Source organism: Garra rufa, chromosome 11 (genome assembly GCF_049309525.1).
Source record: "Garra rufa chromosome 11, GarRuf1.0, whole genome shotgun sequence".
Taxonomy (NCBI): Eukaryota; Metazoa; Chordata; class Actinopteri; order Cypriniformes; family Cyprinidae; genus Garra; species Garra rufa.
In genome coordinates, this window is record NC_133371.1 from 14,792,841 (window position 1) to 14,819,937 (window position 27,097).

General features: G+C 39.7%; 1 protein-coding gene across 2 annotated transcripts in view; it reads left to right on the top strand.

Annotated features, from left to right (window-relative positions):
- The window catches only part of dusp22a (dual specificity phosphatase 22a), a 75,823-nt gene that overhangs the window by 36,681 nt on the left and 12,045 nt on the right, over window positions 1-27,097 (top strand). Inside the window, exons 3-7 of one of the 2 annotated variants that reach the window (XM_073849984.1) lie at window positions 4,658-4,740; window positions 18,671-18,712; window positions 19,368-19,399; window positions 19,801-19,850; window positions 25,528-25,602. In XM_073849984.1, coding sequence (XP_073706085.1) covers window positions 19,385-19,399; window positions 19,801-19,850; window positions 25,528-25,602 — 140 coding nt within the window. In that variant the 5' untranslated portion in view covers window positions 4,658-4,740; window positions 18,671-18,712; window positions 19,368-19,384. The remainder of the gene's footprint in view (window positions 1-4,657; window positions 4,741-18,670; window positions 18,713-19,367; window positions 19,400-19,800; window positions 19,851-25,527; window positions 25,603-27,097) is intronic. The other variant, XM_073849983.1, reaches the window with a different exon arrangement.

A 27,097-nucleotide genomic window follows, 5' to 3' on the forward strand; every position in this document is an offset into this window, starting at 1 on the left:
AGAAATCGGTTATAAAAGTTCAACAAACCCAAATAGGCTTTCAGCTCCGTCACTGATGTTGGTGTTGGTGCTTCCTGTACAGCTTGAACTTTCTCTGGAACAGGATGAATCCCGGTGGCATCCACTTTATGTCCTAAACACAACCTCCTTTTCCATGAACTTACACTTTTCCCTTTTCAGCCTCAATCCCGACTCCTCCAGCCTCTGCAGCACTTGATCCAGTGTCCTCAGATGTTCTTGATCATTTCAGGATATCATCTAAATAAACTGTGACTTTTGGAATATCCTTCAAGAGTCCTTCCATAGTTCTCTGGAAAATTGCTGGACTTGAACTCACTCCAAATGGTAAACGTGTGTACGTAAACAAACCTTTGTGAGTATTTACCGTGACATACTGTTTAGATGTCTCGTCCAACAAAATCTGTTGATATGCATGACTCATATCTAACTTGGTGTATTTCTCACCTCCAGATAACACTGCAAACATGTCCTCCATTCTGGGAATGGGATACTGCTCCAATGACGATTCCCAGTTAACAGTCACTCTATAATCTCCACAGAGTCTCACCGATCCATCGGGCTTCAACACAGGCACGACTGGAGCTGCCCATTCTGAAAACTTCACAGGCTCAATGACACATTCTTCAATCAGTCAATCAAGTTCAGCTTCTACTTTCTCTCGCATGGCAAAAGGCAATGAACGTGGTTTGAAAAAACGTGGCTTTGCCCCACTAGCTATGTGAATCTTGGCTGTAGCTCCTTTTAATTTCCCCAGTTCTTCTTTAAAAACAACTTCACTTTTCTTTAAAATGTCTTGCAACCTCTCTGAGCTTGTTTGGATTTTATTTACCTTTTCCCAGCCAAGTTCCAACTCGGCAAGCCATGATCTTCCCAACAAGTTAGGACCAGCTCCTGCCACCACCACCACTGAAAGATCTTTCATTAATCCGTTGTGCTTGACTTGAATCTTGCTGGTTCCCAGAACTTTCACTGACTGGCCTGTATATGTCTTCAAATTATGAGAGCTTGGTTTCAATTTAGGCAGTTTCTCTGTAACTTCCAGTTTGCCATATTCCACCTGTGTTAACACAGTTACACTACATCCAGTGTCAATTTTGAATTTTACAGGACACTCATTAATAAGTAAAACTTGAGTAAAAGGAGGCGCAGGAGACTGGGCTGTTTGTATACTATACATGGTGAAAACTTCTTCACATTGCTCTTCCTCTTCCTCCCGTAAATAATTAGCCCTCTTTGCCTGTTTTCCTCTCTCCCATTTCAAAGTTTTCTTGCCTTTGTTGCCATCAGTTTATTGTGGTCTCATTCTACATACTCTTTTCACATGTCCAATTTTACCACAGTTATAACATTTTTCTGTGGCAAATTTACAATCTTTTGGCATATGGTTAATTCCACCACACCAATAACACATTCCTGCCCCTTTTGAATTACTTCTTTCTTCAGTGTCCACTTTAAAAACAGTAGTACTCACACGATTTCCTTTTTCTCTGTGCAGATCTGCCATATCCTTATTAGCAGTTTCAATAGCCTGAGCTTTCTTCAGTGCCGTTTCAAATGTTAGTCCATCCTCAGCCAGTAATCTACGTCGTATGCTGTCATCATTAACACCACACACTAATCTGTCTCTCAGCATAACTGTGAGTGTGTTTCCGAAATTACAATCTTGTGCCAGTTTCCTTAATTCAGCCACATACTCTACTATGCTTTCATCAGGATGTCTGTTTCTTGAATTAAACTTCCACCTCTGAACTATTTCACTTGGCTTTGGATTAAAGTGGTTCTTCAATAAACTCACCAATTCTTCAAAACTCTTTGCACCTGGTTTCTCTGGACTCAGCAAATTCCTCATCAGTGTGTATGTCTGCGCTCTAACACAACTCAACAATATGGCTCGCTTCTTCTCTCATCCTGTTGATGATATCCTGTTGAGAGATATCCTTCTTCTCATCCTCGTCGCCATATGTAGTATCTTGAGATACCCAAGAAAGGAAACACAGCAAAGCCAGAAATTCCTGATGGTCACTTTATTGAGGACCCATCTCAGCAGCAAGACAAACACAATTAAGCATGGCCATTGTCTACCTGGCACTTCTTCTTCACACCTTTTAAATAGTGCTCAGCCCCATACCATTTGCCACCGCCCCCTGCTGGACAGCTCCCATTATACATCTACCACACTTTGACTGTCCATTAAAGTCCACAGCATTTAAATTACAGTGTAACCAGTGTGCTTTCATACATATTTCACTAAAGCACTTTATTAGACAACCAAATTAGAATGTGATCTAAGTGCTCTACATAACAAAGCACTGTAAACAAGCAAAGACTATCCTGTTATTTATTGGAGAGAGCGTGAGATTCGAAAGTGGGAGTGTGACTTTCCCTGATATCTGTATGAGCCTTGTTAGGCCCATACCATGCCTCTGCATCTGACCAGCTACTACCAGGTGTGCCAAGTAAATATCTAGATTTCCATATGGTGTTCAACAAGAGCAATGCGACTGGACTCCCTCCCAATCGACCCTTTGAACTGGTGCCAGATACTCAGCCTCCCAAGAGCAAAATTTATCCCCTATCTTTGCCTCACAAAGACCTTGGAGGATTATGTGGTGGAGGCATTAAGGTTGGGCTTCATCCATCCATCTGCATCCCTAGGTGCTGCAGGTGGAAAAGTAAGATGGCACTCTCAGACTGTGTATCGACATGAGGCTCACTGCTTTTCTAAACTTGATCTTCACAGTGCTTACAATCTTATCACCATCAGAGAGGGGTATGAATGGAAGAATGCTTTCATATAATATGTCAGGTGATGCTTTTTGTGCTGTCCAGTGCTCCATTTGTCTTCCAGTCCTTCATGAATAAGATATTTAAGAACATGATCAATAAGTGTGTCATTGTTTATATTGATAATATTTTAATCTGTTTTCTGCCACTGGCTTCTCATGTTTGTCATGTTCGATAGGTGCTTCAAAGATTAACCACCTGTTTGTAAAAGTGGAGAAATGTGAGTTTCATGTGGAAACTACTTTTTCCCTGGGCTATGTGCTGAATGCTGGTGGGGCCTGCATAGATGAAGCAAATATTGAAGCTGTTGTGAATTGGTCTCTGTCCATCATCATGCCCTCCTAATCATCCCTGTGTTCTGGCGACATATGGCTGCTGTTGCGTCATCCAGGTGGATGCTGCACACTGGTGGTGGTTGTGGAGATTCCCCCTTCTATGCAAAGCACTTTGAGTAACCAGAAAAGTGCTATATAAATGTAACGAATTATAAATATAAAAAAATAACATACATTTTTTTGTACAGTTTTTTCTAATTTCCAAATATTTGTATTATTTTATATTGAAATAAATGCTACATTGACTATTGAAAAGGTGGGAATTGTTTACAAAGGAGTTATGAAAAAAGTTTTTTTTGGGGGGGGGGTATAGTGCACGTATAAGCATGTGCGGGTATGATGTGTGAATGATGAACTGTCATGGAAATGTCAGGTTTAGATTACATATACATTATCTTGTCTCTTTTATTTAAAGATATATACATTGGCCTATGAAGACCAGCACGTGTACACACTTGTCCAATGAGGATCTGCAGGGGATAAATTTGTTTTATTACAAGTGTGGGGGACATGTCCTTGCATATTCTATATTTTTTTATAAAGAAAAAAGCATTTATTTAATGGAAATAAAGTGCCTAACTGGTGTACAGTATAACTCAATATTTTAAGTAATTGTAAAAGCTGAATAATTGATCAATAATTGTTGCAGCCCTAATTCAAATCTTAGGAAAATCCTTTTTATTTTTAATAATGTGAATGAGTAGTATGTGAATGTGAATGAATAGAGCATTTACATTTCACTGTGGATTTTTTGGCAAATCAGTCGCAATGTGGCGCAGGTTTTGCAAACAGACTTTTACTCTAAGATATACACCCGACAGTAATGCCACAACATGCTTTAAGAAGACTTTAGTAACCAACTGTGGAGCAAGCAAAGTCCATAATAAAATGCTTTATAAATTACATTTATAACTTTACTTGATTTTTTTTGTTTTGTTTTGTTTTTACACCAAAATTATAAAAATAAACTTTCATGCATTCCCTGGGGATTAAACCTATGACTTAACTGTTAATGCTGAACTGTTAACTGTATGTAAGTATTTTTGTTGATATTTGCTCCCACCCACTGACTGAATGTCTCAGTGTTCAGTTTTCCCCCTCTATTTCTATCAGTTGATGGAGTTTAGGTTTCTTGCAACTGAATCAACATTGAACTGACTCAAGTTGAATGACAACACTACTGTCTTCAGCAGAGCTGCTTATAGCTGAATTGATTTAATAATAAATAATACTGCATAATGTTGTTTGAAATGAATGAAATGTACACAGTTATTGAACTTAGTCACTGGAGCCAAATAATGACACTGTTGTCTTGCTACAGCTGCTTTACAGGAAAATTTAGTTTTGTTAGTTTTTGACATTTACATAATTAATTACTATTTCGAAGCTGCTTCGAAACAATCAGTATTGTATATAACATAAAAACAAAGGTGACTTGACTTAAAGCGCTTCATTTGAAAACCGCTCAGTAGGTGCATGCTAAACACAAGTTTGTCATTAAATGTTTCTGTACACAGACTCAGAGAACAGAGACGGTCTGTCCCGCAATGGCATCACCCATATTCTCTCCGTGTGCAACAATGCCAAGCCTGTGTTAGAGGTAAGAGCAACATTCCACAGAGACCACAAGGAGAGAACTTTTCCATTTCTGCTTTGACACTGTAGTGTATTGTCATTGGGGGAATGTAACATTTTAATACTGCATACAAAGCTTAGGGCAGATTGTGACATATTTTATATGCTTTAAACATGCTCAAAAAGATAACGTGAATGTGTAAATACATCAATCTGACAGGAATTAATGGTTTATTTATAGTAATGTGGAAGCAAAATGAGGCTGCTTTTTGGGACTTAAGTTCAGTATATGTGTTTTGAGCAGCAGGGGGCAGCTAAGATACATTGTACAGCTGTTACCTATGCTAACCAACCTTTATTTTCTGTTTGGAAAACCTAACTAACTCCGAAACACACGTAACACTTAAAGTGTTAGTGACTAGTGACAAGATTTTAATTTGGAAACATGCATCAAACAGCCACCAGGAAATGTGCAATGCATTTGTACATACTAACATGCTTTGTGTTGGTGTACACACCATTAGTGTGTGCCGCTCAGAACTGCATTGATAATGCCTTTTAAACAAACAAACAACTAAATAAATAAATAGTGGAAGCAGCACAATTATTGTGCTTTCAGATAAGGTTATGGTACTGTAGTTTATAGGGACCAATTCTCTCTATTAACTAGTTGATTATTAGCATGCATATTACTAGCATATTGGCTGTTTTTAGTACTTATGAAGCCCTTATTAGAGCCCTTAATCCTGACCATGTCAAAACTTAACAACAACCATACTAACTATTAATAAGCAGCTATGGCAAAAGCTTTTGCTATGGCAAAAGTTGTAGTTAATTGTTAGTTACCCAAAGAACGTAATATATTACTGATTACTACTTTAAAAAGTAATATTGTTACTTTACTTAATACTTTCTGGCAACAGTAATTAGTTACACTACTAGTAACATTACTTTTTCTTCATGCCCCACAGAAGTTGTAACTGTTTATCTTCCGCGTAAAATTCTTCTAGAATGTTACTAACAACATATTTCTGCCTCATCATTTGACCAAAATCCACATAGGATCACAGTCAGAAGTTATTACAAACAATCAATTGTGATTGATAGTGACATTCAAGTAGAAGTGCTGTTTTATTCTCATTAATTGTCATGTGTAGCTTGATTGTAATTTTTCTGTTACCCATATATTGTATTTTGTCAAATCACATAAGTTTGTAAGAAACTGTTTAATTTTCCAAAAAGATTTTTAATTATAGTAATATAATATATCACATGCTGATCAGAGGGATGTGGGTGGGATGTAATGCCAGAGTAAAGTAAAGCTACAACTTACACAACAGTGTTCAGATCATCTGTTTTTCCTGACAAAATCAATATAATGCAATATTCTATCTGCTGAATGTAAGCTTTTCCATATTTCAGGCTTGCCTGCTGAACTGGGGACATCGCATGCATGTAAAAACTAGGAATCATTTAATTGTTGGATTTTAAATCAGCGGGGTTGAGACATCAAAAGTAACGAGGAACTTAGCTATTTTATGAATGGTAACTGTAATATTATTACTGAAATCATATTAGTAATTAGTTACACTACTAGTTACTGCAAAAAGTAATATTATTACAGTAACTAAATTACAAGTAATTAGTTACTGCCCAACACTGGTTACTAGTGAGAAATGGTCCCCAAACTAAAGTGTGACTGCTTTGGATAAAGCAAACGGGTAACCTCAACTTTTAGTTCTAAAAACTGAGGTAACGTTTAGGGTAAGTATTCAGAGTTTACTCAACTTACTCTTGGCAGAGTTTTTGCAACAGATAACTGCAAGTATGAAAGGTTTGGGTTACTCAGTCAAGAATTTGGAGTTAATATGATGGTAACTTAAGCCCTGTTTTCTGGTATAAGCCCTCTCTGATCTGCAGCTGATGGTGTAGTCCTCCAGTCATCATCAGGCTGTTAAATTATTTTATTTAATCACAGAAAACATAGCTGTATAGTGTCCCCTCCTCTCAAACACTTACCCCATATAATTATATAACTCAAAGGTTTTTTATTTACACTATTTTTGCAGCATTGAGCAGTGTAGCCAATCATAGACATGTCTGTTGATTTCTTGAATGCAGTGGCCAGTCAGAGGTGTTTACTTTAATCAAAATCCACTCAAAACACTGAAGTTTTGTTCAGTGCTGACTTCTAAAAGCTCGAAATACTCTCACTAAAACAAACAGTGTAAACATGATGCAAATAATCAATTCATTGTGCGATTCAATTATTAAGATGTGCATTTGGCTAAATTGGCAGGGGGACAAAAGTGGACACAACATCGGATTTAATAAGCTTGCTCGTTAGCTCAGTTGGCATGAAATTAGATTTAGAATGCAGAATCCTTGGGTACAAATCCTGTAAAAAAAATGTTTCACGATGAAGTAGGTTAAAGTGAGAGATCAGAAAATAAGCTAAAATGACATACGTCACATTCGCTTTTGTTCATACTGTCGGGTAGGTTTAGGTGTAGTGCAGATGGTACGTTATTTTAAAATATCATGGAGCTTTAGAGTTAAAGCAACACTCAATGGACATTTCAAGTCGGAACTGCAATGGCACGTACAAAATCAACGTCATATAAAATGTACCATATATATGTTCATCTGTTCTGGGGAAAAAAAAAATGAACACTCTTTTAGTGCCACTCAGTGGACATTTTCTACTTAGTTAATATCTCAGCCATCTTTCTTTCTACAGTCTACAAATCTCCTGCTTGTTCATCCCCCCATCATTACTGCTTTGGCATAGTCTGTATTGTACAAAGCACTATATAAATAAAGCTGATCATTACTTTATGTCCTCTGCTGCCTACTGGCTACAAGAGTGTTTGGTGCTTGGTCTGATCAGTCTGATCCACTTTGTTTTTTTCCTATATTTACACAGACAGGTCTTTGTACACACACCGAAAAGACAGCTAGCAAATATTCACGAAATTGTTTGTTTGGGTGTAGTCTTAGCCTCAGACGTCGCGCCCATGGAACGTTGGCTAAACATCTGATGCATAAGGCACACTTAGCTGGAAACACTTCAGGTTGTCGTCGGATTAGTTAGAATATACAGGATTTCCAGGAGATGTTTGTGCCATGTTTTTAAACGGTAACAAACAAAAATGCTGTGGCACTAAACCCCCTCACCAAAGAAGAAAGCCGTTGTGTTTACAGCTGTTACAACTAGCGCTTATCAGGATCAACTAAACACTGGATTTTCAAAAGTATGTTAAAGTGCCCCTATTATGCCATTTTAAAGATAGCTAATATTGTTTTATGAGTTTCTTAAAACAGGTTTACATGTATGCAAGTTCAAAAAACACTTTAGTTTTCTCCAAAAATAGATTTCATTTTACCCCGTTTCTAAATGATTCGTAAACGACTCGTGTGAAGCAGTTCGAAGAATCAGTCTCTCTAAACCCCTCCTTTCTGTGAGCCCTCACTGCTGTGATTGGTCAGATGGTGCAGTCCTTCATGATTGGTCTACCGCTACAGCGCAAAACAAAACGCCCATTGCCATAACTGAATGACAGCTGTGGAGACCTGTCAATACATAGAAAAGATGGCCTCGATTTTACCCTATCAATTCGAGCCTGGAGTCTGACGATGAAACGGTTGAAGTGGCACATCGACAAGAAACTGTTTTGCAAGCACGACTGGAGCAGGACGTTTCTCAGTGGTAAGTGTCATATGTTAACTGTGGAAAGTGCTTGCAATTTGCTTTTGTAAGCGAACCGGGCACACCTCTACGTTGTGAACTTCAACATTGTATAATGCATAACACTGCGTTAAGCCATCGTTTATCATTATCATTACTTAAACTTATAAGGCAGACAGACAGTCAAGCTGCATCAATCACAATTTTTAGACTACATTGCACTCACAGCTGAACAACAGAACTACAGAAACGCAAGTTAGCCGGTTACCAAGACATGTGCGGGGTTGTTACACACCATATCGTACACAAAGACGTATTTTGAACGATCCTAGAAAATACAATCATCAATTATTAATCATACTTACAGGTAGAAGTTCAGAGGAGCAAGCCGGTCCAAATAAACTGGGCACTGATCCATTTTTTAAAACCAAGCGTTTGGTGAATCCCGCGTTGTAACGTTACTCCCCAAGATTGGAAAAGCAGTCATCAGTAAAATGACGCGAACACAACACAAGATTGGAATTGTACTGCTGAGGTGTTGTTGAAAAAATGAATGTTGTGCAATGACATGATGTAATCCACATGAAAATTGTACTGTTTGTGGGCGGGCAAGTTGTTCGCGACATAGAACGTGGGAGGACATTATGCAAATGTGTTAGTTCGTGACATGTGGCCGTAACAGAAAAAGATTCGAATTGCTGACGACTCGTTTAGGCGAATGTGAGCCGACTCTTTATTTTTGATAGACAAAAACTTCATTTATCGTGCACTGTCGGCGTCACAACTTTGCAGATAGTTTATGTTCACATACAGCTTCTTCTTCTTTGATCCCTAGCTGGCGGTCGGCAGGGAGGGTCGTCCTCGAAGCCAATACGCTGCTGTGGGTGCCGCAGGAGTACCGATTTCACCAACAATTTTCTTCCAGGCCTGTCGATCCGTGGCTAAAGTTTTCGCTTGCTCAAGGTTAAGACGACATGATTTAAGGTCGTGTTCGATCTGCTTGACCCATATCTTCTTCGGCGCGTCGCGTCTAATCCTCCACTGGTCAGGGCACTGCCGCCATAGCAATCGATGCGGCAAACGATGATCGCTCATGTGGCAAAAATGGCCGAACCATCGTAATTGCCGTCTCTGAATTTGCTCATCAATTGATGGTTGATCATGGCATTGGTGACGTATCTCGTCGTTGCTAATGCGGTCGCGCAAGGAGACTCGAAGGATTTGTCGCAGGCATCGCATTTGAAATACCTCGAGCTTGTTGAGGTCGTGCTTGAGAATGACCCAGGCTTCAGATCCATAGAGGAGAATTGGGAGTATCATCGATCGATACAGGCGGATCTTTGTGGAAAGGGTGACATTAGGTTTCCTCCAGACGCACCATTGGAGGGAGGCAAAAGCAGCCGTCGCTTGTCCGATTCTTGAGTAAATGTCTGCCGTCGCTGCAATTTTCTTCTCTTGGATCAATGAGCCGAGATACTTAAATTTTTGCACTTGTTCCAGCTGCACATCTTCAAGATATACAATTGCTGGTGATCCATCAGTTGTCATGACTTTAGTCTTTTCGGCACTGATCTTGAGGCCATAGGGTCGAGCGTGGCGAGCGATGTCATAAAGGATGTTCGTGGCTTCGGCATCATCCTGCGCGAAGATGGCACTGTCATCGGCGAACATGAGGTCTGTTACGAATTGGTCATCTGCAAATTGAACCCCGCGGTGACCCTCGAATGCTCTTCACATGATTGCATCAATAACGATGTTAAAAAGCAACGGGGATGCTACATCACCTTGCCTTACGCCAGTTTTGATCAGAAATTCATCTGAAAGGTCACTCCGAATACGCACGAGACTTGTTGAGCCATCGTACGCCGATTTAAAGAGACTGATGATCTTCGGAGGGATATGGTCTGCCTCTAGCGTTCTCCACAGTGCCGTCCAGTCGATGCAATCGAAGGCGGATTTGAAGTCAATAAAGGCAATCACTGTTCGCTGTCCATATTGGATATGTCGCTCGACCAAATGCCGGAGGGCGAAGATCTGATCGCGACATCCACGCCCTGGTCGGAATCCAGCTTGTTCTTCACGGCTCATCTGTTCATAGTGCTTTAGGAGTCGCGACTGCAGGATTTTCATGAAGACTTTGCCGACGACTGAAAGAAGGCTGATTCCGCGATAATTATTGCACTCATGGCTGTCGCCTTTCTTGTGAATCGGGATAATGATAGCCTTCTTCCATCTTGTTGGAACTTTGTCGAGTCTCCAGATCATCTTGATGAGATTGTGGAGTCGAGGGAGGAGGGTGTCGCCACCGGCCTTAATTTCTTCCGCGGTAACCTGATCCAATCCAGGTGATTTCCCATTTTTCAAGGCGTACACAGCGAGCTTTACTTCTTCGAAAGTCGGTTCGGCATCAGACATCGGAGCAGATGGTAGGTCGATCACTGGTGGCGCTGCAGGCGGGCCTTGAGGTGGGTCGTGATTGTAGAGCCCATCGAAGAATTCCTTCCAACGTTGAAGGCGTTCGGCCGTCGAGCAAACAAACGTGCCATCGGCTTTCTTGATGTTGTCATTTATGGACTTGGACTTGCCACTAAGACCACGCAACATGTGGTAGAGTGTACGGTACTCATGCCTCGACGCTGCTTCTTCAAGATCATGAGCCACTTGGTCCCAGTAGGCTTCACGGTCCCTCTTCATCATCCTACGGATGTCCCGGTTAAGTTGCAGATACCGTTCAAAGTCGACAAGCTTTGCCTTCCTCCGCTCGGCCACCAGGTCAAGGCAATCCTCTGATATCCAGAGCTGTGTTCGACATCGAAGAGGCGGACACAGTGGGCGGGCACTGTCAATGATAGCCTCAGCAATCCTCTGCTCTTCTTCATCCACGTCATCAGAATCGACTAGCTGGGCGAACCGGTTCGAGAGGGCTAGTTGGAATTCTTGGCAACGGTCGCCATCGGCTAGCTGTCGCCAATCAAGTCGGGGCGGTTTAGGTGCCGCTCGTTTAGCACGATGAAGCTTCAGTCGTAGTCGGGCACGGACAAGATAATGGTCAGATCCACAGTCCGGAGTCCGGACCCCTCATCACACGGACGTCTTGAAGAGATGATCGAAATCGGGTATTGATGAGGACGTAATCCAGCATCGCTGAATCTTTACCCCTTGGATTTCTCCAGGTAAGCCGGTGCTTGAGAGGATGCTGGAAGATGCTGTTCCCGATGACCATGTTATTGGCCGTCGCGAAGGACAGGAGCCGAAGTCCATTATCGTTAATTTCTCCATGACCAAAACGTCCCAAGGTGGCCTCCCAGCCTAGTCTTTCAGATCCGACGTGCGCGTTTAGGTCACCAGCGATGATAATAAGATCATTTTTTGGCGTGGCGTCCAGGATAAGCTGAAGGCGTTCATAGAAGTCGTCTTTGTTCGTGTCGGGGTTTGTCTCGGTTGGGGCGTAGACCGCAATAACGTGTGTCGTGACGGTGCCCTCGATAGTCAGGACAGCGAGGCGCTCAGATACTGGCTGGAAAGCAGTGATGCTGGCGGAAGTTCGATAATCGACCATAAAACCAACACCGGCTTCTCGCTTCTCACCGCCGTAGAAATACAGCATCATCGTCACGTCGGTAGTCGAGGACGCAACAATCGTCGTGCCCGAGCCAACAAGTCAAAGTTCCGATAGAGCGGCGACTTGGATGTTGCATCGCTCGAGTTCTTCGGCAATGAGTTCTTTCTGGCCAACATGATGACCAGTACGGACATTCCAAGCGCCCAAGTTGATTGCCATTTTTGGCGAAATTCTGATAGTTCTTCTTTGGCCAGTAGTCCACTTCTCGACAGCACCCTGGGTCCCCAGTGCTATCGCATCGGCTCCCCCGGATGCGGTAGTTTGAACGGAAAATGTTGAATCGATCATAATCATGCGGTTTCATGCCTTTTTTCCCCAGTTTCCTGGTTCTGGTCGCATCGGCACGGCGACCACCCTCCTCCTTTTGCAGACGGGCTTGGGACCGTCCTTGGCGGAGTTTCACATACAGCTACATGACACACTACATGAAATATCATATTTGAAAAGGCATAAAAGGGGCACTTTAAAAATTTATTTTTTTACACCGGTCTGTTATTGTGTTATTTATTACCGGTGTGTTATTGTAATATTTCCATCCCCCTAAAGATGATGCGGCACAAAACAAAACATGATTGGTTGCTTTACCTGTCAGTCATATGGCCTCTTGGGTGGCCCATGGTCATTCAAAGCGGCAAGGTTCCCAGACCTTCTGCCGTCAGTCTGAAGGTCTGGCTACGCGAAACTAGTTTGGGTGTTGATTTCAAATTTCACCGGTGTTTCTCAGAAATCACTTATTGTACTTTTAAGTTAAGTAATTTATCACATTAACTACAAGGAAAATTTGATATGGTTTAATATGTTATACAGTTATATGGAGTGAGTCTGTGGGAGCAGGATACAATATACACTTAAGCCCAAAATTATTCACACCCCTGGCAAATTCTGACCTAAAGTTACTTTTATTCAACCAGCAAGTTTTTTTTTTTTTTGACCGGAAATGACACAGGCTTCTCCCAAAAGATAATAAGACGATGTACAAATATTTCTCAGCTTTTATTTACATTTGAACAAAAAGTGGCATGTCCAAAATTATTCATACCCTTCTCAATAATTAATAGAAAAGCCTTTATTGGCTATTACAGCAATCAAACGCTTCCTATAATTGCTGACCAGCTTTTTGCATGTCTCCACTGGTATTTTTGCCCATTCATCTTTAGTGATGAGCTCCAACTCTTTAGGTTGGAGGGTCTCCTTGCCATCACCCTGATCTTTAGCTGCCTCCACAGATTCTCAATGGGATTTAAGTTAGGACTCTTTCTGGGCCACTGCAAAACGGTAATGTTTTTGTCTGCTAACCATTTCTTCACCACTTTTGCTGTGTGTTTTGGGTTGTTGTCGTGCTGAAATGTCCACTGGTGCCCAAGGCCAAGTTTCTCTGCAGACTGCCTGATGTTGTTGTTGAGAATTTTGATGTATTGCTCCTTTTTCATGGTGCTGTTTACTGTGATTAGGTTCCCTGGTCCACCGGCTGAAAAACACCCCCAAAACATTAGGTTCCCACCACCATGTTTGACAGTGCAATGAAGGTTAAAGAAGATGTGCTGTTCTGATCTAGAAGCGCTCTTCATAAACTGTAAGCCGTTCTACTCGCCGCGAGAGTTTTGCTCGTTCATTCTCGTGAGCGTCTACTTTCCTCCGCAAGCGCACGTGAGCCTGGCTTTGCAGAAACTCGCTGATCAGATCACCGTGACAGAACTACAACACCCGGACTCTGTTTTAATCATTCTTGGGAATTTTAACAAAGCAAATCTCTCCAGTGAACTGCCAAAATACAGTCAACATATTACATGTCCAACCAGAGACAGTAATATATTGGACCACTGTTACACCACAATAAGGAATGCATATCACTCTGTCCCACGGGCAGCTTTGGGACTCTCTGATCACTGCCTGGTTCATCTTATACCAACATACAGGCAAAAACTTAAATCTGCTAAACCTGTAGCAAGTCTGTGAAGAGATGGACCAACGAAACAGAGCGGATTTTACAAGCCTGTTTCGAATGTACTGATTGGAGTGTTTTCGAAGCTGCTGCTACCGATCTGGACAAGCTCACAGACACTGTTACTTCATATATCAGTTTCTGTGAGGATACGTGCATTCCTACCAGGACTCGTTTAACTTTCAACAATGACAAACCATGGTTCACTGCAAAACTCAGACAGCTTCGTCACGCCAAAGAGGATGCTTACAGGAAAGGGGACAGTGTCTTGTATACGCAGGCCAAATACACACTGGAAAAGGAGATCAAAGTGGCAAAGAAGAATTATTCCAAAAAGATAAGGAATCAATTCTCTTCCAGTGACTCTTCATCAGTGTGGGACAGCCTGAAAGCCATCACTAACTACAAGACACCATCCCCCTGCATGGTAGAGAATCAGCAACTGGCAGACGATCTGAACGAGTTCTATTGCAGGTTTGAAAAAACTCCATTCACACCTCCAACAACACCCATAACAACACCGCTCTCCCCCACTCCGACAATCCATTTCAGTGAAAGAGATGTTCGCCAGGTCTTCAGACAGAACAAAAGAAGGAAGGCACCAGGCCCTGATGGTGTGACACCAGCCTGTCTGAAAACCTGTGCTGACCAGCTGGCCCCCATTTTCTCACTAATCTTCAATTGGTCTCTGGAGATGTGTGAAGTACCGAACTGCCTCAAACGTTCGACAATCATTCCCATTCCAAAGAAACCCAAAATAACAGGACTCAACGACTACAGACCTGTGGCGCTAACATCTGTCGTCATGAAGTCGTTTGAAAAACTGGTTTTGGCTCATCTGAAGGACATCACCGGACCCTTACTGGACCCCCTGCAGTTTGCTTATCGAGCAAACAGGTCCGTAGATGATACAGTGAACATGGGTTTACACTTCATCCTGCAGCATCTGGATAAATCAGGGACTTATGTGAGGATCCTGTTTGTAGACTTCAGTTCAGCCTTTAACACCATCATCCCAAACCTCCTCCTTCCCAAACTATCTCAGCTCTCCGTGCCCACCGCTCTCTGTCAGTGGATCAACAGCTTCCTGACAGACAGACAGCAGCTAGTGAGGCTGGGAAAATTCTCATCCAGCACCCGGACTATCAGCACTGGCGCCCCTCAGGGTTGTGTTCTCTCCCCACTGCTCTTCTCCCTGTATACGAATGACTGTACCTCTGAAGACCCCTCTGTCAAGCTCCTGAAGTTCGCAGACGCACACTCATCGGCCTCATTCAAGACGGTGATGAGTCTGCTTACAGACAGGAGGTTAAAGAGCTGGCTGTCTGGTGCAGTCATAACAACCTGGAGCTCAACACGCTCAAGACTGTGGAGATGATTATTGACTTCAGGAGAAACCCCCCTGCTCTCCCCCCACTCACCATCATGAACAGCACTGTTAACACAGTGGAGTCATTCAGGTTCCTTGGCAATACCATCTCCCAGGACCTGAAGTGGGATGTTCACATAGACTCCATTGTGAAAAAGGCCCAGCAGAGACTGTACTTCCTCCGCCAGCTGAGGAAGCTTAACCTGCCACAGGAACTGTTGAAACAGTTTTACTCTGCCATCAATGAATCCATCCTCTGCACTTCAATTACTGTCTGGTTCAGCTCAGCTACCAATTCTGATCTCAGAAGACTATGTCACATAGTCCGGACTGCTGAGCGAATCATTGGTACAACCCTTCCTACTTTTCAAGATCTCTACTTATCCAGAGTGCGCAAAAGTCCTGGCAAAATCACTCTGGACCCCTCTCATCCAGCACACTCGCTCTTTGAACTGTTACCATCTGGTCGGCGCTACAGAGCACTGAGCACCAAGACGACTAGACACCGGAACAGTTTTTTTCCCCAGGCAATCCATCTCATGAACACTTGTCAGTAAACGTGGAACATGCAGCACTATTATACACTTTATTAATCTATTATTAATCTATTCAGTATTTATTAATACCTACTTACATACTTTGCACCTAATATACCTGTACCTAGTAATGGCATACTCTGTATATTGTGTTTTTACTATTTTGCACTTTGCACTTTGTCTTGTGTACTTGTATATTGTTCTTTTTTATAATCTATGTCTTGTCTTGTCACTGTCACTCTATTGCATTGTGAAGCTGCTGTCACTAAAACAAATTCCTAGTATGTGTAAACATACCTGGCAATAAAGCTCATTCTGATTCTGATTCTGATTCAATGTAGCCACTGGAACTTCAAAGCATTTAGATATGGTCTTATTATAGCCCTTTCCTGACTTGTGAGCAGCCACAATGCGCAGCCGCAGGTCCTCAGCGAGCTCCTTTGTCTTAGCCATGACTGTCCACAAACCAACAGCAGAGAGCCTTTGTTTTTAACCTGTTAAGTTGATTAAAACAGCTGTTCCCAATGAATCGGGGTAATTAGGATGCTTTAGAACAGTTTGAACTATTTGGAATGGTATAGAACTTTAGATTTTCCCATAGACTGTGACAGTTTGCAAAGGGTATGAATAATTTTGGATATGCCACTTTTTGTTCAAATGTAAATAAAAGCTGAGAAATATTTTTTTTCCACAATGATGCCTCCTGTACATCGTCTTATTATCTTTTAGGAGAAGCCTGTGTCATTTCCGGTCAAAAAAAAAAAAAAAAAACTTGCTGGTTGAATAAAAGTAACTTTAAGTCAGAATTTGCCAGGGGTATGAATAATTTCGGGCTTGACTGTACACTATGTGATTGTATCACAGACTGATGACAATTGGAGCACTACACCATCAGCTCCAGGACATGTTATCTTTAACCTCTTCATTTGTTTTGAGTGCTTTTGATATATGATGGAACTAATGTTGAAAAATGGTAGGCAACCCATCATGGCATTTACTACCCAAGAAAACCTCACAAGTTACAAGTCGTATTTAATTGTTCTGCAAAATATAAAGGCACAAGTGTCAATGAACATCTGTTGTTAGGACCAGACATGATAAACAGTGTCACAGGCGTCTTGTAAGGTTCAGAAGGCATCCTATAGCTGCCTGATGTGACATTGAGAAAATGTTCCACCAGTTTCATGTTCAATGCCCATGCTTACCTATGTTTCTTATGGTGGAATAATGAAGACACTAATTTAATATTTAAAGACTACTGCATGAAATAACACCTTTTTGCAGTGTCTTTACCTGGTTTGCGGAAACTGTGGACTAAAATAGCTAGCAAATGAGTATAATCAGTTACACCCACCAGACACTTTTATGTAGATTATGGAGAGACAGTGCAGAGACAGTGGGCAGTTCTAGACTGGTGAATTTGTGACCATGAGATTCACTCATAACAGTTGGCACGAGACTCTAGACATTAGGCATCTTGATATACCAGTACAATATAAAGTAAATTTAATGATCAAACATGTTATATTTATCAATTTTTATTGAAAACTTTTTGATAATTGAGTCATATGAAATAAAAAAATATATATATACATTGCCGTTCAAAATTTGGGATCAGCAAGATTTTTAATGTTTTTAAAGAAGTGTCCTCTGCTCATCAATGCTGCATTTATTTGATCTAAAATAGAGAGAGAAAAAAATATAAAAGTATTATTACAGAATTTGTTCTATTTCAATATACTTTAAAATATTTTATTCCTGTTATGCAAAGCTGAATTTTTATCAGCCATTAATGAAGTCTTCGGTGTCACATGATCCTTCAGAAAACATTCTGATGTATTATCAATATGTTGAATAATTACCAATGTTGGAAACAGTTGTGCTGCTTAATATTTTTTTGGAACCTGTGATACTTTTTTCAAGATTCTTTTGATAAATAAAAAAAATAAAAATAACATTTATTTGCACTGGAAATCTCTTCTAACAATATAAGTCTTTACTATCTCTTTAAAAAAACAATTTAACAAATCCTTCCTTGATCAAAGTTATAAAATAAAATAATAATTAAAAGAAATACCCTATACTTTTAAATGGTAGTGTATATTATTACAAAAGATTTCTATTTTAAACAAATGCTGTTTTTTTTACTTTTTGTTAATCAAAAAATGACATTGATAAAAAAGAATTTATATTGATAATAAAGCATATTAGATATGATTAGATATGACATATGATTTCTGAAGGATCGTGTGACACTAAAGATTAGATTAATGGCTGATGAAAATTCTGCTTTTATCAATGGAATAAATAATATTTTAAAGTATATTCAAATAGAAAATATTTGTGTGTGTGTGTGTGTGTGTGTCTCTACCTAATATTGTGTGTGTGTGAGTGCACAGCATAAATAAGTACACCCCCCCCCCCCTCAAATAAATACAAAATATATTTTCTTTCTGTCAAAACAGTACTAGTATACTAGTACTACTTCATGGCAAACTGCCATGTCTGTTTTAACTCCTACATAAAGGCTAAATTTTCTTTGATCTTTTCTAGCAAAAGGTCATCACTAACTAAAAGCTTAAAGTGAAGGCCTAATTATTTCAGGGGCCTTGTCACAAGTAATTTCTGAGAGAGTGGTTCCATTGTTGTCAGAGTTCAGTCTGAAAATGATTAAGTGGGCTATATAACTTAATTGTCAAGAAATGACTTCTCTTTAGATGTTTTGGTTCAACATACAGTACTTACCTGTTGATCAAAAACTGCCTTAAACTTACACCAGATTTTTTTTCCACTTTCAGGAGGGTGTGCTCATTTTCACAACACAAAACTTTATCACTTTGGTAAGAAAATCTTTTTTTTTTCCTGAATAATTTTGACATGCTTCTTTGGTTAATGACCAAACAGACTTCACACTCTCTAATTAAAGAATAGATCTCTAAAGAACCCTATGTCTTCTAAATAAAGATTATTTGATGAATTTAAGTTTAGAGGAGGTATACTCATTTAGCTGTAAATTTTGAGGCAAATGATAACATGCCATAACATTATCTTCAATAACATGCCATTTGAGAGAATGTTAGGAATTCATAAAGATTTTGCATTATTTCTGCTATGTAGTTTTATTTTGAAATCAACATCACCGCTTGTCAGAACTCTTACATGGGAAAAACTATTTAGACGTTTGTTCAGCACCTCTGAAAAGACATACGGTCTGTATATACATGTCAACTGTTTTGAAAAGCATTTGATCAAATTTGCTGTGTATTATCATAATACAACAGAGAGACATATGGGTTGTTGGATAAGATTGTAATGCACCTTTATGCACTTTGTTTCATTATTGAGCTTTTCTGCGATTTTCTGGAGTAAACAGACACTAATAAATTTCCTAAAAATCATCAGTAAAGTTTTGGCCATTATTCGTATGGGGTCTGATATAAAGTAATATACACTTCAAACTCTTGGTTCATTAATTCAAACCTTTCTTACTTGCAGTTATCAGTTCCAGGAACATGGCTGGGAGTAAGGTCAGTCAACTAAGTATGTTATGTTATCTGTGAGCTTACCCGAGTAAGTGGCACAATAGATGTAGAAGTAAAAATATGATTTCGCCTAGGCCAGGGGTTTTCAAATCTGGAAGCCACCCAGCACTGCACTAAACTTGTATGTGTCCCTTATTTGATGCACCCAGTTCAAGTATTACAGTCTCTACTAATGAGCTTATAAGATGAATCAAGAGTATTTACATGATGAAGACACGAAATGTGCAAAGGGGTCTCCAGTAGAGGTTTGAAAACCCCTGGCAAAGGCAACTGCATACGATGTCTTTACCACAGACCGGTCAGGCTGGTTTTGATTGGATGACACATCTTATGTACCACAGTGTTAAATATGTGTTTTTAAATTTGTCTTTTTCTCTCTCCATTAGGACATGACCTATCTTTGCATTAATGCAGCCGATGCCTCGAGCCAAAATCTGTGAGTCACAAACGAAGTGCAACTCAGAAACCTTTACCATACACACACACACGCATACACACTAGAGTGTGGATCGGGCCGCATTTTTCTGTCCGAGCCTGGCCCGCGTCTGACAGAGCAGTAACCAAACCCGACCCGAGCCCGACAGGCATTAAGATATTTATGTCCGAGCCCGATCCCAGCCCGACACAGTTAAAATCTAATTTTTTTTCTCATACTAATGACACATGCACTTTTTTGTGTGGAAAGCCTGCTTTTATTAAGCAACTGTAGGAAGGCGCTCGGAAATGTCAACAGATGAGAGCATAAGTGCACACGGGGCAAAAAGTGCCGTTATAACACAGGCGCAATCCACACACAGGAAGACGGATTTGGGGTAATATTTTACATTTCTTTTAATCACAAAAACGAACCTTTGCATCAAGTGAAACAGGCCCATTGGCTACCTACTAAGCAGTTTTAAATTTTAAATGGTCAATGCCTTATCGCGCTAATGTGACCGAGCCCGACCCGAAATATCTGTCTGAACCCGGCCTGGCCCGTCGGGTACCGTTGGGCTTGGGTCGGGTATCCATCCTCTAATACGCACACATACATTTTTGAATATGTGGTTTTCTGGTACATTCCACAGGCATAATATTGTACTTTATAAACTGTATTGTCTACCCTGTTACCTCTAAACCCTAAACCAACCCATCACACAATACTTTCTGCATTTTTAGATTTAAATAAAAACACAGTTTAGTACACACACGCAAATACACTGGTATCATTATGGGGATATTTCATAGTCGTAATGGTTTTTATATTATACAAACTGTATTTTCTATTACCTTACCCTAACCCTACCCCTAAAATTTACTGGTATAACTCTCGTTTTGGGTCATTTGGTCCCCATAAGATAGGAAATACCAGGTACACACACACACACACACACACACACAGACAGATTAATGACATTAAAATTTTGCAACATTCTGTTTCATCATAAGAAAGTCATGTGACTGTGAGGAACAGCTGTAGTTTTCAAATTACTGTGACAAATTCTCCAGTGAGCCATTTTGTATATGTGTGTGTGTACCTGGTATTCATCACGTCGTGGGGACCAAATGTCCCCACAAGGATAGGAATACCAGTAGATTTTGACCTTGTGGGGACATTTCTCAGGTCCCCATGAGGAAACAGACTTATAATTCATGCACAATGAGTTTTTTTGAGGAAGTAAAAGTGTGCACAATCTCCTGTGAGGACTAGGTTTAGGTGTAGGGTAGGTGTAGGGCGATAGAAAGTACGGTTTGTACAGTATAAAAAACATTACGCCTATGGAATGTCCCCTTAAAACATGTAAACCCAACAAGTGTGTGTGTGTGTGTGTGTGTGTGTGTGTGTGTGTGTGTGTGTGTGTGTGTGTGTGTGTGTGTGTGTGTGGGTGTGTGGGTGTGTGGGTGTGTGTATTGATTTAGGTGAAGTGGGCGCTTACTGGAAGGAGTGAGTTGTGCTTCATACATTGCTACACTACTGACAATAGTCAGGTCAAGTCAAGATTATTTATACAGCGCTTTTTACAATACAAGTTGTGTCAAAGCAACCTTACAGCATTAAAATAAGACAATAAAGTGTCAGTAATAATGCAAAAGTTCAATGTTGCATCAAAGTCAAATTGGAGAGGACTCATCTGGTTCCCATGGCCTTGTGCCAGTGGCCGTTTAGGTTAGGAGTTCTTTCCTGATGATCTGTCTCTGGGGCTCATCTAGTTGACACGGTGTCCGCTGGCATTCGGATGTAGGTGTTGAGCCACCATCTGCTCTTGGTACGGACTGGATCCGTGGGACAATAGATAAACCTTTTTTTGTGACCGCATCCTAAGAGTCATAAAGCTTTTTGAAGCAAATCTTATATGACTAAAAAATTCAAAGATACTTGCTCAATTAATAGCTTTGTCTAAAACTGCATACTATACAAGATTTCTCTCTTTCTAACACGCACACATGCACACACAAAACCTTACTTACTGCTTCATTACATTAAAGGTTAGTTTACCCAAAAATGAAAATTCTGTCATTTACTCACCATTATGTCATTACAAACTTGAACAATGTCTTTATGAAGTTTTTGTGGAATGAACTTTGAAGTGAGGGATAAAAATTTTATTTTGAAAATAAATCAAAGTCTTATGGGTTTGGAATAACATGAGGATGACTGATACAGCATGTTTCATCAATAAAAAGTAATTAAAAAATATCACTTGCCACTGAGAAATATATTTACTCTGATAGCATCACTATTTATTTTTACTTACTTTATCTGCAGTACATTTATGATCTAACATCCAGCGGCAAGATCACCCACTGACCCAACGTGACAGCTTCAGTGATTAAATAGATTGTTTTATAATTTATAAGCTTTGTCTAAGCAAGATTACAGAACTTTGTGTAGATAAAGTGACAAACTGAATTATTTCATAACATCTGAATGTCAATCTAACATCTGAATGTTTTAGAGATATTCTAAATATGACATTTTCCAGATGAAAACAAACACATCAGATAGATGTCTGGATGGTGTAAGTGTGCTCATGAGATACTGCCCCCTGATGCAATCCTTAGGGAAGGAAACTGCACTGGCCACTAGACCTATTAAAAACCCCTCTGTCACAATCCCACAACTTTAAAATAAGGATAACGGTCAATCTGCCTGTTTCATCACACAAGTCCTTTCTCCCAAAAGGGTGGCCACACACACACACACTGACAAAACTGGGCTTGAGTAGGTTATTATTTTATTAAGTTTGAATCACAATCAGATGTCAGAATCACAATACACTCATAGTATGAATAGCACCAATCTGGTAGCCATGACACAGTTTAATGACACATGACTTGTGGCTTAGAAATCTGCAGGAGTAATAGTGCTTAAGAGTATCTTCCTTATTTTCTGCTGTTGGTTAAAACCAGTGTGCAGTTTGTCTGGTATCAAGGGCATGGAAATAACATGGAAAAATTAATGCCGTGGAAGAACTTTTCTTCATAATTGTGTTGTATGGTTAATCATCTTTTAAAACAAAAGAACTATGTCATAGTGGATTATGGCATTTATTATATGTATTTTCAGTAGTTCATAAATGTGACTACGTATACAATTAAAAAAACAAAACATGTTGACCCAAAAAAAAAAACGTGCTTCTTGTTTGTGACATCAAAATCACTTAACAGTACTAAATCAACAACAAATGCCTGAATCATCAACAAATGTTAACATTGTATGGCAATATTATGTACAGTCGTGGCCAAAAGTTTTGAGAATTACATAAATATTGGAAAAGTTGCTGATTAAGTTTTTATTTTATAATAGCAATTTGCATATACTTGCATATACTAGAATGTTATGAAGAGTGATCAGATGAATTACGTAGTCCTTCTTTGCCATGAAAATTAACTTAATCCCGGAAAAATTTTTTCCACTGCATTTCATTGCTGTCATTAAAGGACCTGCTGAGATAATTTCAGTAATCGTCTTGTTAACTCAGGTGAGAATGTTGACGAGCACAAGGCTGGAGATCATTATGTCAGGCTGATTGGGTTAGAATGGCAGACTTGACATGTTAAAAGGAGGGTGATGCTTGAAATCATTGTTCTTCCATTGTTAACCATGGTGACCTGCAAAGAAACGTGTGCAGCCATCATTGCGTTGCATAAAAATGGCTTCACAGGCAAGGATATTGTGGCTACTAAGATTGCACCTAAATCAACAATTTATAGGATCATCAAGAACTTCAAGGAAAGAGGTTCAATTCTTGTTAAGAAGGCTTCAGGGCGTCCAAGAAAGTCCAGCAAGCTCCAGGATCGTCTCCTAAAGAGGATTCAGCTGCGGGATCGGAGTGCCACCAGTGCAGAGCTTGCTCAGGAATGGCAGCAGGCAGGTGTGAGCGCATTTGCACGCACAGTGAGGCGAAGACTTTTGGAAGATGCCTGGTGTCAAGAAGGGCAGCAGAGAAGCCACTTCTCTCCAAAAAAAAAACAAAAAAACATCAGGGACAGATTGATCTTCTGCTAAATAACCAAATGGCGAATGGACTGCTGAGGACTGGGGCAAAGTCATATTCTCCGATGAAGCCTCTTTCCGATTGTTAGGGGCATCTGGTAAAAGGCTTGTCCGGAGAAGGAAAGGTGAGCGCTACCATCAGTCCTGTGTCATGCCAACAGTAAAGCATCCTGAGACCATTCATGTGTGGGGTTGCTTCTCATCCAAGGGAGTGGGCTCACTCACAATTTAGTCCAAAAACACAGCCATGAATAAAGAATGGTACCAAAACACCCTCCAACAGCAACTTCTTCCAACAATCCAACAACAGTTTGGTGAAGAACAATGCATTTTCCAGCACGATGGAGCACCGTGCCATAAGGCAAAAGTGATAACTATGTGGCTCGGGGACCAAAACGTTGAAATTTTGGGTCCATGGCCTGGAAACTCCCCAGATCTTAATCCCATTGAGAATTTGTGGTCAATCCTCAAGAGGCGGGTGGACAAACAAAAACCCACTAATTCTGACAAACTCCAAGAAGTGATTATGAAAGAATGGGTTGCTATCAGTCAGGATTTGGCCCAGAAGTTGATTGAGAGCATGCCCAGTCGAATTGCAGAGGTCCTGAAAAAGAAGGGCCAACACTGCAAATACTGACTCTTTGCATAAATGTCATGTAATTGTCAATAAAAGCCTTTGAAACATATGAAATACTTGTAATTATATTACAGTACATCACAGAAACAACTGAAACAAAGATCTAAAAGCAGTTTAGCAGCAAACTTTGTGAAAACTAATATTTGTGTCATTCTCAAAACTTTTGGCCACGACTGTACATGATATTTATATTAATTGGATATATTGCTCTGCCATATGTCAGAGTTTGTGTTAGACCCTGGAACATTAAATATACAAAAATGTTTTAGCTATATTGTGAAATCAGCCTTTATTTGGAGAGTAGTTTGGTGGTTTTTGCAATCTCATGTTTCCCAATCATACCTGACATTGAGGGTTTTCAAGCTGTTGGATAACCGCAATCCCTAACCCAAACTGTTATGTGGTAAATCTCTAAAACTGTATATTAGTTTTAGCAACTTTACTATTAAAAGTCAGTTTTAAACATCTTTCAGACGTTTAACCTCATAGAGGTATCAGTGCTGACACTTGCATTTTTTCCTAACAACAGCGAAAAGAACTTTAAATGCTCTGTCATTTTTGTATCGTACTTATAAGACTTATTAAATCTGTATAGGGTCAACTTTAATTGTGTAAAACATTGTGCTTTTGTGAAATAAAGAAAATAAACTGGGCCCAAAACACCGTCAGACCCCAGAAGGTTAATCTTCTTTCCTAGAACTTTCTTAAAAAATGCCCAAGATATACTTTTCATGTTAGTACCTTAAAGCAATCCTTCAACTGAGTTAATAGGTTTTTATTTATAATGAATTTCTTTTCACGGTTCATCTATAAATGAATGAACAAAAATGAAAAAATGAAAAAAAAAAATACAAATAAATCAACCTTTACATGAAGTTTGTGCATATTTCAATACCCTGTATAAAAACTGATATGAAAATTAACAAAAATGAATATGTTAATATGCGATATCTTTGATGATGTAATTAAGCTAATGTCACTTTCTTGTGTCTTGTGCAGGTCTCAACATTTCAAAGAATCCATACTCTTTATCCATGAGTGTCGTCTTAATGGAGGGGCATGTCTAGTTCATTGGTGGGTTTGTCCAAAGGAGTATGGTTTTATATTTGTGTGGTATTTTGATATGTGTTATAGTGTGAGCTGTTTCAGAAGGCATCTTTAAATATTAGGGGAGTTTTACAGAAACTATGGTTTAACTGTAATACCTTGTTTGGCTTTTTGCAGCATTTATTCATTTAATTTTTAAGTTCTACTACAGTCTGTGTAAATAAAAATTATCTCCATACCAACAATTACAGTTTTTCTCAATTGCTAAAACACTATAACCAGTCTTTTGAACTAAAATTTCAAAACTATAACGCCATTTTTGAAAAAGCACACCCATTTCCCTAAACTATAAACACTATTCCCTGCTTTGACACATGAATTATATTTGGTGAACTGTTACTTCAAAACTCTACACACAAATCCCTACATTTCTCAGTGCTTACACCATGAGGTCATTTAGAAAGCACAAGCATTCAATATTGTTCACTCAAGTCTGCGAAGTTTGAGCTCAATTAGCACACAATTACCCAACTGGAAACACTAGGAGTCAAAATTTAGCACACACCAATCAGAACCTTCGATGGAGATAAAAGGATAAAAGTTTTTCTCAGTCACTTTGGTGCATTTCTCAGATCAGAAATGAAATATACATTTGTGCAGTTTCAGTTGCTATTGTCATGTTGCTCAAAATGTATTATATACTGTAGTTCTCTGTGCAATAGTCTTACCCCTCAAAACATCAAGTCATTAGCTCATCGTATAAGTAATACCTAAATGCAAAATTTTTGATCTAGTTGTCCTAAACTGTCAATCATATATTCTACACATTTCTATTAGACTTTTTGTAAATTTGCCATGAATTATTCAAGTGAATCTTGACTTTCACTAATGAAGATAATATAGATCAACCAATGATAAAGCAGTTCTCTGAAATAGATCAAAGGTACATCTCATGAACCTTCCATTGGAAAGCATATAGACAGAGGACAACACAGGAGTTACAAATTCTGACAGTGGACTTTCTTATTTTTATTTTCACCTTTGTGCCCATATTTCTTTTTTTTTCTGTTTCACAATGACGTTGTGTGCTTTTATTTTATTTTTTTAGTTTTTGTCAGACCACTAGTACAAGTGTAACTGTGAATCCTATCCAGTCTTTTTCAATCAATATCCCACATACAGTAATGTGTAATTTTGAAGAGGAAGAGTAGGAGGTGAAAGAGGAAGAGGAGGAGGAGAAGGAGGACGATGACGACAACAACATGGAAAAGACAGAGGAAGAGCAAGGGCAAGAAGACAAGCAGTCTCATATATTTTAGTTGATGAGTGCCAGGGTTGGATCAGGCATGCAAGAGGATTTGACCCCTGCTGCCTGGCCAGGGCTAATTTAGCCTGTGATGCTGAAGAGGTTCTTTGGCCTGTCCCAGACCAAAGACAGGATGCTGGGCAGAATAATTATTTTGTTGTTTTTTGCTGTTTTGTACTGTACTCTACAGTACATTAAATTAAGGAATAAAACACT